The sequence below is a fragment of the Lacerta agilis genome, chromosome 1 (genome assembly GCF_009819535.1).
Source record: "Lacerta agilis isolate rLacAgi1 chromosome 1, rLacAgi1.pri, whole genome shotgun sequence".
Classification (NCBI taxonomy): domain Eukaryota; kingdom Metazoa; phylum Chordata; class Lepidosauria; order Squamata; family Lacertidae; genus Lacerta; species Lacerta agilis.
The window spans coordinates 73,237,890-73,252,585 of NC_046312.1; the positions used below are offsets into that span (position 1 = coordinate 73,237,890).

The 14,696-nt window shown below is 44.2% G+C and overlaps 1 protein-coding gene across 15 annotated transcripts in view; it reads right to left on the reverse strand.

The window, feature by feature from the left end:
- Nucleotides 1-14,696, reverse strand: part of BRSK2 (BR serine/threonine kinase 2) — a 395,220-nt gene that overhangs the window by 21,588 nt on the left and 358,936 nt on the right. For all 15 annotated transcript variants that reach the window (XM_033155249.1, XM_033155259.1, XM_033155232.1 and 12 more), the window contains 3 exons: nucleotides 9,307-9,430; nucleotides 6,799-6,979; nucleotides 4,697-4,786 (listed from right to left, as the gene is read on the reverse strand). In XM_033155249.1, the coding sequence (XP_033011140.1) occupies nucleotides 4,697-4,786; nucleotides 6,799-6,979; nucleotides 9,307-9,430 (395 nt within the window). The remainder of the gene's footprint in view (nucleotides 1-4,696; nucleotides 4,787-6,798; nucleotides 6,980-9,306; nucleotides 9,431-14,696) is intronic.

Below are 14,696 nucleotides of genomic sequence, written 5' to 3' on the forward strand. Positions count from 1 at the left end.
CTGTCATATACTCTTCATATACTGTCTTCATTTGCTGGGGAACAACCGAGTAGGGCCACTGAAGTCATGTCCTGCTTTTGGGCTTGCCAGAGGCATCTGGCTGGCCACTGTGGGAAGCAGAGTGCTGGAACAGATAGGCCTTGGACAGGGCTCCTCTTATTTACAAGCCATTGAAATCATTCCCATGCATAGATGGATATATTTATAAGCTACTGTGATTAACAAGTAACCTATGTGCTGGCTTTTGCCTCCATCAGTTGTTCTGGTAAAAGTGGAGCTGTTTCCAAGGTGGGAGTTATAGAGCTTTGGGGATGGAATGCTCAGAAGGGTTTTATTTACAATGCTAGTGGTTCTTATCCTCCAGGTTGAGGCCATGCTGTGTTAAGCATCCCAGTGTGTACATTCTTGTGTTTTCCCTCTTTGCTGACACTGCTGGATCTGTTAGCATATCTATAGTAATTATTGAAAAGTCTGACAGGTTCTCAGGACTGAAATGTTTAGCAACTGGCTTCACCACTTTTTTTGGTTTCTAAAACATGTTGGTTGTAGTTTAGCTTATGTTCTGGATATGACATCCCTTTTTTGCAGTCAATTATATGGATTTTATCGCAAGATTTGCTGGTGATGTTCTGTTTTGACAAAAAAAAAGGTGGAGCAATCCGTAATGGCTATATTGAAAAAAGCTTCATTTCATTTTACCATAGCAGCTGATGAAGGCAGAAGCTGACACACTTTGCTACATAAATAAAGCTCTTTTTGTTAATAAAAATAACACATATATTATTTTAGTGATTAACCAAATCCTAAAAGGAATCCAGAACTGGATTGTATGAAGTACTATTTGACACCCACACACCCTCCCTCTGTGTACACATACACAAAACTGGGCATCCATGCAATTTGTTGGTGAAGATTTCCATCAACTGGAGCTCTCCAATAACCCAGCTGTATACCAGTAGAATAAACTGTGTCTCTTTGGACTGCAGTTATGACTTGAGATACCATGTTTGAATGCTCTTCTGTGTGAAAATTCTCTACAAACAGGAAACTAGAACATTGTGGATACAGTTTCAGTCCACCTTTCTGTTGTGCAAATCTTTTACTTATAGAGTCTCCTGTTGTTGTTTAAACACAGAGAAGTACAGTATTACCAAAAAAAGCAACCCCCCACCAGTAGCTCGTAGTGAGTGATAAAGTATGTTCTGCAATTTCAACACTCATATCATCTCCTCCTTCACATTTTCTCAATGAACACAGATGCTGGAAACTGCAGTTCTATTCAGAGATAGTTGCATTTCATAAATAACCAATGATTTCTACTAAAGCTTCTGCGTAAAAATTTCAGCAAGATTCACATCAAGACCTACCAAAGAATAAAGCACTACAATTATGCAGGCCTCCCCTTCATCCCACAGGACATTTAAAACAGCTTATCAAAATAATAAGCGTTTAAGTTTGCATAAATACATAAAGATGAGATGAAGGAACTGTGTGGGACCTACTTTAAATACATCGGTTTCTGGTGCTTATCTGATTCTGAAAATAAAGTTAGCAGGTTGCAATCCAGAAATCCCAACCTTTCCTTAATATTAACAATGCAGGAAGTGTAGTAAGCACAAAATGTCCCACCGCATTGTTAATGGTTCCGTATAGCCTATTGCTGGAAGCTGGAACTTGCAACTATGGCTGAAAAGTTTAGGAACCACCATAGACATAAAACAGGGCAGGGGAAAAGCAGAGAATTCACTGCTTAGATGAAACAATGGATTACTTTAATACTGCCATTTATGGAAAAGGATACACAGACAGTTAACTCCTTCCCAGAGGAGGTGTCTGCTACAGGAAAGCAATCAGTCCTGATAACAGAACTGATATCAAATGAAAATAATCACTATTCATTCTCAGAAACATCATTTCTTACTAATGGCTATAGATTTCTTCTGTGGAACAGTGGCTCAAAAGAATGCACAGGATTGAGACATGGGCAAAAGTGTGGTACTTTCCCCCCTATCTACCCAGGCAGGATTCTCCTTTCATTCAACAAGGACTTCTTGGCAGAGTGAGTATCCATGGAGATGGTATTTTCTTTTCACTCTGACGATCATGGAGCTCCCAGAATTCAGGTGCATGAATGAAAGTGTGTACCCAAGGCTGCCTGAACAGTGTTCATTTCAAGGAATAAATCTCCAGTGGCTCAGGGAGCACAGTGTTGAAGTGCTTTGGTGCAGAGTGGCATTTTAGTAGCGCACTTAGCTTTCACCTGTGCACTGAGCTTGTTCCAGTTTGCATTAGATCAAAAGTAATAAGCAGAGCGAGTCCCAAGAAGCAGAAATGAGAATGAGAATGTAAGCTACTAACTGGGGTGTGCAGGTGTGACACAGGAACGCACCACTGAAATGAGATACACGCACAGACAAGGAAACAACGCGATGTCTATCAATATCGGTGTGAGCTTGCAAAGAATGAGAGACAACAGAAAACAGTCCTGTTCTGAAACCCAGGCAAACCAGTTTAATGGGCCGGCCCACAGCTCAGCAGACCAAGCAGGGTCCGGAGAGGTAGCAAGCATCACCTCCACGAAGTCACAAGTCCTTGCTGGCAGTGATGGAGCTGGAGACACGTTCAGAGATGGGGTCACCTAGCTGCAAGGTACATCTGTTGCAATATACTGTATCATCCCTCTCCCTCTCACAGTACAGATATGTTTGTGCACAGTGAGGCCTCCAGTCACTCACCTGTAATGGCACCTGACCTGGAAGGTGGGGAACACTGCTTTGTTAGAGCAGGTGAGCTCTCTGGACTTCTCCAGAGGCCAGAATCAGTTACAAAGGCTTTGCACTTTAATCTGTGAGTTACAGATTAAATGAACATTGATTTCGACTGAGGCTGCTTTTGAAGCAAGCAACTCTTCTTCACAGAATGTTACCCAGGCTGCAAAGGCATTATGCTAAGCTGAATGGGCCATCATGATTCTATGATCTCCTGGGTGCCAAGGGACAAGAAGGTGGCTTTTGTGTTGGAAGGAGAGCAGCATTCCTTCCCATGCCCACTCAAGGCTCATCTGGCAATTATCCTGGGAACAATTCCTCATTAATTCTATTCCATTTTAAAACAGCGTCATTTGGTGCCAACTCCCCAATAATTCCTATCCCATTTCAAACTAGCATCATTTTGGTGACATTTCTGCTTCCCTGTTTTCTCAACCACAGCCTGGATATCCATATAATGTTTAAATCACAGCCACATACGAAATAAATGTTTCTTGTCGAGAATTCCATCCAGTCACAGGTTTATTTTAGTCTGAATTCACAGAAAGTGGAGGCTGTTTAATAAGTCACTATGAGTAAATGCTACACATGGGAAGTTTGTCCTCTGTTGTTGTTAGCCCCAAAAAGATGCTAACCTTATTGAACTCTTCTAAAAGCATGAAGAGCTGGGGCTAGTGAGGACTAAGGCAATTTGCTTCTCATGTGGCTACAACCACTGCATGGTGAATTTAAATAAGAAGCAGTCATCCTGCAGTGCTGAGTCTTGGAATCTACCCTGATGCTCCCTTTGCTTATTAATTTGAAACTCCTTGCTTCCTATCCTAGATCAGCCAGACATCTGCAGATGCAAAGTAAGTGACAGCAATCTGTCTGACCAGATTTAAAGTCCAGACTCAAATTATATTGATCAGTTTTAGACATCTAGTAGTACTTTCCCAATCCTTGCTCTTAGTTGTGGAAGGCTGTCCATCTCCTCCCATTAATATATTACATTTCTCACATGCTTGTCATCACAAGGGTGGCTTTAAAGGGTGAGATGAGCTACCACTGGCATAGAGAGAAATTGGAGTTTGGGTCTCTGTACCTCATGTTTTGTTTTATTTTTCACTTTCCAACAGACAAAAGTTTCCTGTAGTGTTGCAGAGTTGTTGTTGTTTGCTTGGAAAAAGCTAAATCCGCTTATCCTAGTGACCTTCATGAGGTAAAGCAGTGAAGATCAGGGCTTGTGGAAGGTTAGAGAGGTAGCAGGGGAATTGCTAAATGAAGAGATTGCCAGTAGATAAATGTTCATCCCATTCATGAGAGGGGCTAAAGGGTAATAAAAAATTATTTCCTCGTGGAGTGTGGCATAAAACTGTAACAGGCAAGATATTTCTGCCATTGCTCAGCCATTTCCACTTCATTAGAGTGAGCAGATAAAATGGCACGTGGCTTCTTCAGAGTAAGTGACTTTCCAAAAACCAGTCTTGCTCTAAACTTCCAGTAATTCCAATATGCTAGCAAAAGTCACTTCCTCCCCAGGAGCTAACTCAGGCCATTGTTTCTTTTTAAAAATGGTTTGTAGAGGACTCTTTCATCAGATAGAGTCTTTTGAGGCAAGTCCATGGGTTTCTTTTTTTTTGGGGGGGGGGGGGGTTGGAATTAAACAAACTGCTGATGACACTTCCTGTGAAAAGGGGGACAAATGGCTCTTGGGGCAGGGCAGGGCAGTTCACGTGGAGGTGGGGGGGGGATGCATTTAGGAAATGGGAATTGGTGCAAGGCAGGTGGGAGTGGAGCAAATGGCAGGGGAGAGATGTGCAGAGGAGTCTTACTGTTTGTGCTGAATGAAACTAGTTTTCTAGGTGCAATTTGAGGACTATGCTGATAGGTGCTTCCAATTCATGTCCTTGCCTGAAGCAAAGCACTGAGCTGTGGCAGCTACTTACCTGATAACTGCTGCACTGAAGGCTGGTCATGTGTGCTTAACAACTGTGCCTGAATGGTTTCTACTACCCTCTTAAAGCGACGGCTTGGACCTGTGAAAAGACACATCGGACTGTGAGCTGTGGAAGAACTGAACACTGCTGTGGAAGGGAGAGTGTAGGGAGAGAGCACCTTTCCATTAACTTCTCTGCTCAGTATTAGACTTCATCTTAAAGCTCCTCATCCTTATGTTTACAAATATTTCCAATTCCCTCCTGTTAATTATTTCTTCTCCTTTATATTCCCCCCTTGTGCCACCATTTTGCTCCTCCTCTGCCAGCCCCTCTGGCTTCTTTCTCTCACTCCTGCCTCTGGGCTTCCAGCCATGCTGCTTCCTATGCTCAGAATAGACCCCACCTCTCTGTTCAGCAAAAAATTCCATTTTTCTCTCCCAAGTCCTTATCTCAAGACTCACTTATGCAACAAAGTTTTTTCAGAACCAGCGGCTCACTTTACCTGCTCCTCCATTACTAATTTATTCTCTCTTTCTTGATCCCCATGACTTCCTATCAATCCTTGAGCTTTCCTCTTTCTTGCCTAGTTAATGAAAATGGCAAATCCTCTAGAAAGGAATGGTGTCACTTTTATGTTCTGTACAGCATGCACCTAAGGACCTTGTTCCAGCTCTATGAAAGTTTAATATTAGTAGCAGTAGGTTATGCCTATCACATTCTTAATAAAGCTTTATGAAGACACACTTCCTTCTGAAACTTACTAGACCTTCCAGCTCCCTTGCAACACCTGTAGATCTCATTTTATTAACTACCTAGTTTGTGTACCCCTGGTACCTCTACCATTTCTCCCCAACATGGCCAGCAAAAAACACTGTTCCTTGTTTGCTTGTTTGTATTTAAAAAAAACAAAAACACTGCTTAGTCTCCAGGATTTTGTGTAACCCAAATCCCCTAAGCAAGGTAGAACTATCTGTAATCTAAATAACCATCCATTTCCAAAGCTTTTGCCTTTTTTAAAAGCACTCCATAACAGCTGGCATCCCATGAAGTTAAACACAGTCAGTATGACTAAAGAGGGTGGAGCAGTAAACTCAACCCACCTCAATTTGAGTACTGCTAGTCATGTAATGTGGCTTACCAAGTGTTTGACAGGCCTACATATATATATTTTTATTCTCAGGCAGGCAACAAAAGCAGATTTACTGAGTCCCTGTTGGACCGCCATACCTGGTTGATGGACCGTGTTTATCTGGGCAAGTTACAAGCTACACGTACCTGCTCTAAAGAATACTAGGATAAATGCCCCAATAAATAACATCTTAAGGGCACCAATTTTGAAAGCTCTCTTCCAGAATTCTGAAGACTAGTTTGACTGCTAAAATGGTTCATTTTGAAGCTGCCTCAAACACAAACAAACAAATCCAGAGAGGCAGCTGTGTTAATCTGTTGCAGCGAAAACAACAGAAAGTTTTGTGGCACTTTTAAAGACTAATGAATGGTATTATTTCACCGTCAACCCTATGCAGGAAAAGAAATACAAACTATGTAAATCATCATGTGTGATAAGTGCATTTCACAGCATGTATATCTGACATTCACAAATAAGAAAAACGTAAGCTGTGTTAGGAAGCTACAACTGTTAACAGTATAATTATGCACATGCACGACAAAAAAGTGTGATGTGCAATTTTCCACGCATGATGACCAGCAATTTGGATGGCTTTAAGAGAGGATTAGACACGTCCATAAAAGATGAAGCTATCAATGGCTATTAGCCACAACGGCTGTGTTCTGACTCTACTGTCTGAGATGGTCTGCCTCTGAATGCCAGTTGCTGGGAATCACAACTGAGGAGGCTGCGGTTGCACCCAGGGGTCCTGCTTGTGGGTTTTCCACAAGCATCCAGTTGGAAGGACATTGGGAGTGGAGGGACCTTTGGCCTGATCCAGCAGGGATTTTCTTACAACAATCTAGGCACCATTTGAACACTTCCACGTACATGCATATTGCTGCTGCCTGTTGAAGAGATTAACTACAATTAAGGCCGCCCTTGCTATTTTGTCTGTGCTCCTCCCCCTCCTCAATGCAGACAGCAAGCTTGTGACAATTACCTGATAAAAGTGTGAAAGTGACTGAGTAGATCCCGTTCTCTTTCTGGGCCTCCCCACCTTCTGTGTACGTTATGTCCACTTGGAACTTCACTGGCTTCTGAAAGACAGCGGGGCCCCCTGTGGATTTGTACTCTGCGCGGAAGCTTGTCTGTGAGATGACGCTGTGACTGAGGCTGGGGATCTAGTGGGAAACAACAACATGAGGAACAAATGGTACTACCACTCTAAACCAAGTGACAACACACCAATTTAAAAAAGCATCAAAATCTGAATGGGAAAGAATGCTGTTTTGTGGGAACTGCCCTTTCTTTAAGAATGAAGGAGCACTTCAGTCTGATCTGCAGCAATAAAAATGAACTTCAATAAGATCTCAGCAGCTAGCCATTTATTAAAAATTGTTAAACTCCCAAACTCCCGGCTATGAGAACCGCTCACATGCAGCATCTCCGCCTTACCAGGATTCAATTTCAGTTTACTGGCCCTGATCTAGTCCACCACTGTGTCACGGCACCAGTCTGGAACATCCATGGCTTCTCTTGATCCAGATGTTACAGAGAAACACAGCTAGGTGACATTTGCACATTGTTGACACCACACTCCAGACCTCCTAATGATTGCCTCCAGAATCTTTCATATGGGTGTTAAAAGCAGCACTGGGGGCAAAATAGTCCCCCAATGCATTCAAGAACAAAGTTTGCAGAGTGCAGGCACATAGTCATTCTGTGCTCTTCTCTGGACCAGCCCTGCAGATTTGAGTGGGACCACGGTAAAACACTGCCGCGTGGGTTTGTGGGAGTATTGCACAATTGTTAAAATGTATAGGAACCATTCTTGGACTGATAATGTGGAAAGGACAAGAAGAAACATTTCGAAGTTATTAATATAGTGTTGAAAGCACTTTGCATACATTATCTTCATGCACCTTAGAACACGCCTGCCACTCTTATTACCTCCATATTACAGGTTTGGGGAGGGCTGTGAGGTAGCAGTTTGACTTTGGTCCCCAATGAGCTGAGATCTGAACCAGCACCGTGTTGCTCATGCTGTTAACTACTCTGCCACACTAGCTCCCAATAATTATTTGAGGCTGTAATCTTATACACATTTATCTGGGAGCAGGTCCTATTGTTATCCAACTTAAAACAATACTCTGATACACAAAAATCAATAGACTTGAGTTACTTATGCCCATTTATTTCAACAGGTCTACTCTGAGTATGACTAACATAAGATTTCACCCTACGCCAACTTCTGAGTAGATCTATATAGAGTTGCACTCCGAGGGACTTAAAAATGGCAAAGATCATTTGGGATTTTTGCTCTTACACATACGACTGTATCCCATTCTACTGTAAAAGAAGCCCCAAAGATTAATTGTTTCAGTGAACATGTCTTGAGATTGCGTTCTCCCAAGGGCAGAGTTTGCTTTGGCCCCTAGAAAAGGGTAAGAAATAAGCTACTAGATGGGAATGTAAAGGAATCACCCCGTTATGTATAGCCACAGTGATTTTATGTGCAATTTTGCTTGGAGTATGGCTGGATTTATACACCATGCTCTGGGGAACCTGAAAATATGCCTAAGAAGTTAATCTTTTTAAAATCTTATTTCTCAGGGAAGTTCTGCTAAGAAAGCCAGCTCCGAGTCTGGCATATATGAGTGAAAAATGAATACATAAAAAAAGAAAATGAGTAACGGTGAGCGAAAGATGGTGTAATTGAAGAACAAAGAGGCAAAGGTCACTTATACACTAGCCATTTAATATGGAGAAGATATAATCTCTTCACTCAGTTTTTACAGAGAATTTAGATGACAGCATTTCTGACTCAATGTACTCCAGAATTCTCCATATCGTCCTCCCACCTTTTTCAGATCTGATCTGTGATTTTTAAAAATAGCTTGTATTTTTTTAAATAAAAAAAATAAAGATTACGTTTTGTAATACATGCTATATAGCCATAGTAACAATAAAAAACACGACACCAATGGAAACAGCTTTCCTACCACTGTATATTCTCCTGCATTCTAGTACTATAAAGCACCCCTACTCATTTTGTTAAAATGCAGTTCAAAATGACATTGAGGCTTCCTGGGGGCTACTGTCTCTTTAATTCCCTCCATTCTTTGTTTTAAAGTGGCTTCTGCTTCTGGCTCTTACATTAGTCAGTTCCTGTTCCTTGTGTGGTTGGTGATAATTACTAGTTTTGTCTCTGCAATCAAAGCAAATGTTCATTAATTTTATTATCACAATTACATGGTTAAGGTAATGAAAAAATAAAATTTCTAAAAAGCAATTACTCCAGCTGAAAAGAAACCCAAAATAAAACCGCCTCCCACAGATAACAGGAACTGATTAGTCAATAACCAAGAAACATTGTGGCCACAGGAGAGAACAGAAAGAAATTTTTAGTTTTAAAGGGCACTAGTGTGGAATGTGTCTGGAACTACAGGCTGAGAGACCACAGCTCATCAAGTTTCACTTGTGTGTTTGTGTTTATGTACGTACTTACCGAGAGGAATGCATGGACTATGTCAGCCTTGATAGAACTCAGCGGTTTGTCCTTAATAACCACAAAGATCTGTTCTTCTTTCTCTAGGTTGATAAAGTTACCAAACCAGGATTTTTTGGCAAGCCTAACCAATCCAGGGGGGAAGAGGAAGAAAAGGCGAAAAAACAGAAAGCAAAGAGAAGATTTAGAGAAGAAAAGCACAGGCAATTATAATACACAGCCAGCTAGGCCTTAGCTATGCTGTGTGTTAACGGTATAAGTCATTGTGTCATGAGAGTCATATTTGCTCAGAGACAGAAAGCACCCCAGTGATGCATTTGGCTTTACCACAACAGTATGTACAGTTGGAAACAGAAGACTAGGTACCGCTCAAGTAAACCTAGAAGGGCAGAGGCACTAATGGATACAATGGTGAAACAGCTTTACAAGATACAGCAGGGAGCTGAATAAGGAGGACATTGGTAAGTCTCTTTGTGTGTGCCGCTGATATGCATACATGCAGCCCATGCACACCCTGCTTTCTGTAAGCACTCTGCACGTGAATGGAATGTGTTCTCCGGCACCCTAAAAATCCAGCGTGCACTGTTCTCATTGATAGCCTCCTGGACACTCACTACAATGTCTAGTCCTGAGGTTATTTAATCCACAGTAACATCACACATTTAAGAGAGATTTTTTTTTTTTACACTACTAGCTTTCAAAAGCAAGCAGGCTTTTTTATTTTAAGCATCTACATCTGTCAGCCAGCCTGCCTGCCTGCCTAATAGAGGAAAAGAAAACAATCACAATTTGGCAAATCTCTCCCAGTTCCTCTGTTAAAACTGGGCTGGGAAAGCACAACTCTCTGAAATATTAATAAGCAGCTATAGCTGACCACAAGCCAAAGATTAGCACGGGGAACAGTAAAGAGAAAGGGGCCACTCATTTAAGTAGGCTATTAAGAAGCCTGGGCTTTTGTCTTCCTCAAACACACCAGAATGACTCTGTAGGCCTCAGAACAATTATGCTGTCTGTTCCTTGCACATTAAAAGCCTTTGCTGATTTTATATATATATATATATATATATATATATATATATAGAGAGAGAGAGAGAGAGAGAGAGAGAGAGAGAGAGAGAGAGAGAGATAGTTATCCATCCCACCTGCCCCAGTCCCTTCAGACTTCAGGTTGCTTCATACACCTCTGAATAGAAACATGAAGGATGGAGCAAGTGCTTTTTCTAGCACAGGTACATGGACCACACAGCGGGCGCATGCTGCTGGATATGCCCACGACCCACTAAACACATGCTACCTTTCCATACGCCACAATATATACATTTTAATAACGGGGATTTATTTCCTTCTCTCATTTAAACAGGGAGAGACAATTCTAGTGAAATCCTCATGGGGGGAGGGTTACAGAGTTTTTGATGAACTTACTTTACTTCCGTGGTGGATGAGGGGTGTTTTTGATGGTCCTTCCATTCTGCAAAGCTATCTCACCAATGGCCTGGGAACCTACAGCCTCCCTCCGCCCTGCAGCTTTCTGCAATTCAATTACAGCTCAGGGAAAGGCACCATGAGGTAACCCCTCCCACAGAGTTTTTTTCCAGGTCAGGAAGCAGGGCAGCTGAAGAGGCTGCAGTGTGCTGGCAAAATGTTTACAGAAAAGAAAAGGGAAAATGCAATCCTACCTTGCAATAAAGTAAGCTTAAAACTCAAGGAAATTTTCCAAGTTTCCTGAGAATGAGGTGGAAAAAATGGAAAGATATTTTGCAAGCAACCAAAACTTTGGAGAAATTGGAGGAGAGGTTTTGACACAGCACTAGTCTGCATGGTCTAAGCCGTGCTGCTGCCAACAGAGAGAATAAATGCTGCTATTAAAAATTATTAACTCTACACAGGGGGAGAAAAAAAGGGTGGGAGCATGCAGCCTCAGTTATTCAAGATTAACGACACAATTTTCTAAGCATGTTTACTCAGGAGTAAACTCAGGACACTGAGTTCAATGAGCCTTACTCCCTAACAAGTGTACTAAGAAAAAGTTTTTTTAAAAATGAAATGGTACACTGCTTTCTTTCTAAAGTGCTGCCAACTAAGCAAAACACTGTATTAGAGAGAAGCAAAACTTGCTTCTCCAATAAGGCCTTAAGCAGTATGAACATTATGAAATTGACATTAAAAATCTCGCAGACCATTTTGTAAAATTAAAAACTGGGATTTTTTCAATTGCCTCTCAGCCGTGATAAAGGATGTACTGTATCCATTCTGACACTTCATATAATCACAAGGGTAGGGTCTGTTCTGAAATGAATGAATTAATTCACATCCGGTGGTAGGAAATTTAAAAGAAAAATCCATTTTAAAAGAAGAAGAATGGATAAAAAGGTGCATACTGTTGGTAAAACTGTATCTCATGAATGATCACCTGGAATAAAGGTTATAAGGGCCTGCTTAAGCTTCCAGTGACACCCTGGAGCCTGTAACTGCTTGCAATACAGAGTTCCTCTGATGAGATACAAGACAGAATAGATTATGGCGAGTTCTCCTGATGTAACTGTGCTGGGTCTGCAGGGCAAGGAGGCATAGATAGTGGCACTGATGTTTTATAATGAAGGAGGGAAATTCAGCAGACCTGGCAGAATATCCATATTGCACAGACTTATCAGGTACTAGTTTAACAAGTAGGGTTTGGGGGGCAAGGAAGGAGAGATTTATATACACCAGTGGCTCAATTAGTTTGGTGTATTCCTAGACACTCATGTGATCAAAGTAATCCCAGAACTATATGGTACATATTCCTATTGACTGTACCAGTGGGTCTGTGGATAGAAGAGAAGAAGAAGAAGAGTTTGGATTTGATATCCCGCTTTTCACTACCCGAAGGAGTCTCAAAGCGGCTAACATTCTCCTTTCCCTTCCTCCCCCACAACAAACACTCTGTGAGGTGAGTGGGGCTGAGAGACTTCAGAGAAGTGTGACTAGCCCAAGGTCACCCAGCAGCTGCATGTGGAGGAGTGGAGACGCGAACCCGGTTCCCCAGATAACGAGTCTACCGCTCTTAACCACTACACCACACTGGCTCTCTGGATACTACTGTCTAACACCACCCCACTCAGAACCTGCAGTCTTACAGCTTACTCACTGTCTGGACATGTTGCGTATCGAGGACCTCAATCCACCCCCCATTGACTTGACACAGGAGACAGATTTTTGGTTTGGGTTTTTGGCAAATAATTTAGGGCCACAACTTTATTTAAATACAAATTCGGTGAGTGGTTGCGTAGGCATTGATTCAGACTACTGTCACACCGGGACAGAGGCTGGCCTAAAACCAGCGATTGGGAGAATGCGACTGAGGAGAGTTAAGGACCGGGGGGAAGCAACGTGTCCCTCTTCCTCAATGGTCCCGGGGACTCGGCTTATGGCCCTAACCCCTACCGGGGGCTTCGGACAAAGCATAAGAGTCGCCGGATTCCTTTAACGGAATTCCCAGCATCAACCTGATTCTGGATGGGCAGCGCCCAATCCAGCAATCCACACAGGAACCAATGCCTAACCGCCAACCTTACAAATTGTGACAAGTTGCTACTGCAGTAGGCAAAACCAAAAGGCACAGCCAATCGGCCAGATGGACAAATTCCTACTGGGCCCCTGCAAAGCAGACGACCCCATGACAGGCAGAGCAAAGTCAAAGCAGAGGCCTAAGAAAAAAGGGGGGGTGGGACGGGTGATCAGCAGCCGAAGCCAAGAGAAGGAACACCCTGCGTGCGGAGGCTTAAATAGGACGCTAAGCTGTCCATCACAAATTGCAACATTAACTTTTGCCCAGCAACTCCTAACTGACCATTAGCTACTAAGGCCGGCTACCGGCCCCACCCCCACAGGAAGGGAATGTGTCTTGCCAGGTCCCGATCGCAACACGTGCTCTTACTCATGGTAGAACCCGATTTGTAGATACACCAGCTGAAGGCTAAAGTAATGATTTTTTAAACAAGTGAAGCAGTACGCACGGGGAGCTGAATTCTGATTGGGTTTAGCACCCTGCTCACTCAGGCTTGAATCCAGAGGGTTCCCTAGATTCATCACTACAACTCATATTCCATTTTGTGGGGGCTGCTGGGATCTTTCTAGACCAGTCTGCACATAGAACAAGAATCAGACAAGACCCACTTCTCAACAGAGGACCCTGCAACGGTCCCTCCAGCACATCTTAGGACCCAGAAAATCAGTGCACCCGAAGGGAAACCTTAAGTCCCCAGCACAGGAAAATGGGAACCCTGAGAACTGGGGGATCTGGTGGATCCTTACCTTAACCCTGCCATTCTGGGTCCTGCTATGATATGGGTCAGGGATAGTATTCCAAATGTTGTTGGACTACAACCCCCATCAACCCCAGCAAAGTGGGCAAGGATGATAGGTCATGTAGTGTGATATCTGAAGGTTCTATATTGGCCACCTTGTAATTGCAATTCAACATGGTGCTAGGGAGATTGTTCTGGTGTAACAATCTCCTCTCTCCTCCCACTACCACGCTGTTCTGGTGGTTTTCCAGGGGGGAGAATGAGGGGTCAAACTCCGCTGCTCTAGTGGAAGTCCTTATGTGGGCATCTGCTAGCAGGACTGGTTAGTTGAATCTGGCCCAACGTTTTACTTTAAAGGTGGGTTGGAATTTCCAGATTGAAAGCTGGCTGTCATATTCAGCACGAGCAGTGCTCCCAGTTCCTGCACTCAGTGGCGGAGCTAGGCTCCGCGGCACCCGGGGCGGCAAAGGAAACGCCCCGGGGGCGGGGCGTCGTGACGGCACGTTGTGACGTCACGATGCCCCGCCGGCACGTTGTGACGTCACGATGCCCCGCCCCCGGGGCGTTTCCGGGAGTGCCGCCGCCGCTTCTGCAGCCCCCTTTTAAGCCGAAGAGCCCGCTTTTAAGCTCTGCGGCTCAAAAGGAGGCTGTGGAAGCGGCGGTCCGACGCTGCTGCTCCCGGGGCGACTGAGCCAGCGGCAGCGCGTGGGGCTGACAAGCGCCGGCCCCTCCTGCCACTCCCCACACTGCCGGTCACCCCGGGAGCAGCAGCGCTGCACGGACGGGGTGCTCCCTCGGCCGTGCGCTGTTGCTCCTGGGGTGACGGAGGGAGCGGCAGCGCTTGGGAATGGCGGGAGGGGCTGCCGCTTGTCAACCCCATGCGCCGCCGCTTGCTCCGTCGCCCCGGGAGCAACAGCGCACGGCCGAGGGAGCACCCCGTCCGTGCAGCGCTGCTGCTCCCAGGGTGACCGGCGTTGCGTGGGGAGTGGCGGGAGGGGCCGCCGCTTGTCACCCCCACCCGCCGCTTATCACCCCCACCCGGCGCTTGTCGCACCTGCCACTAGGGGCGTACCGCCCCCACCGCACCCCCCTAGCGACGCCCCT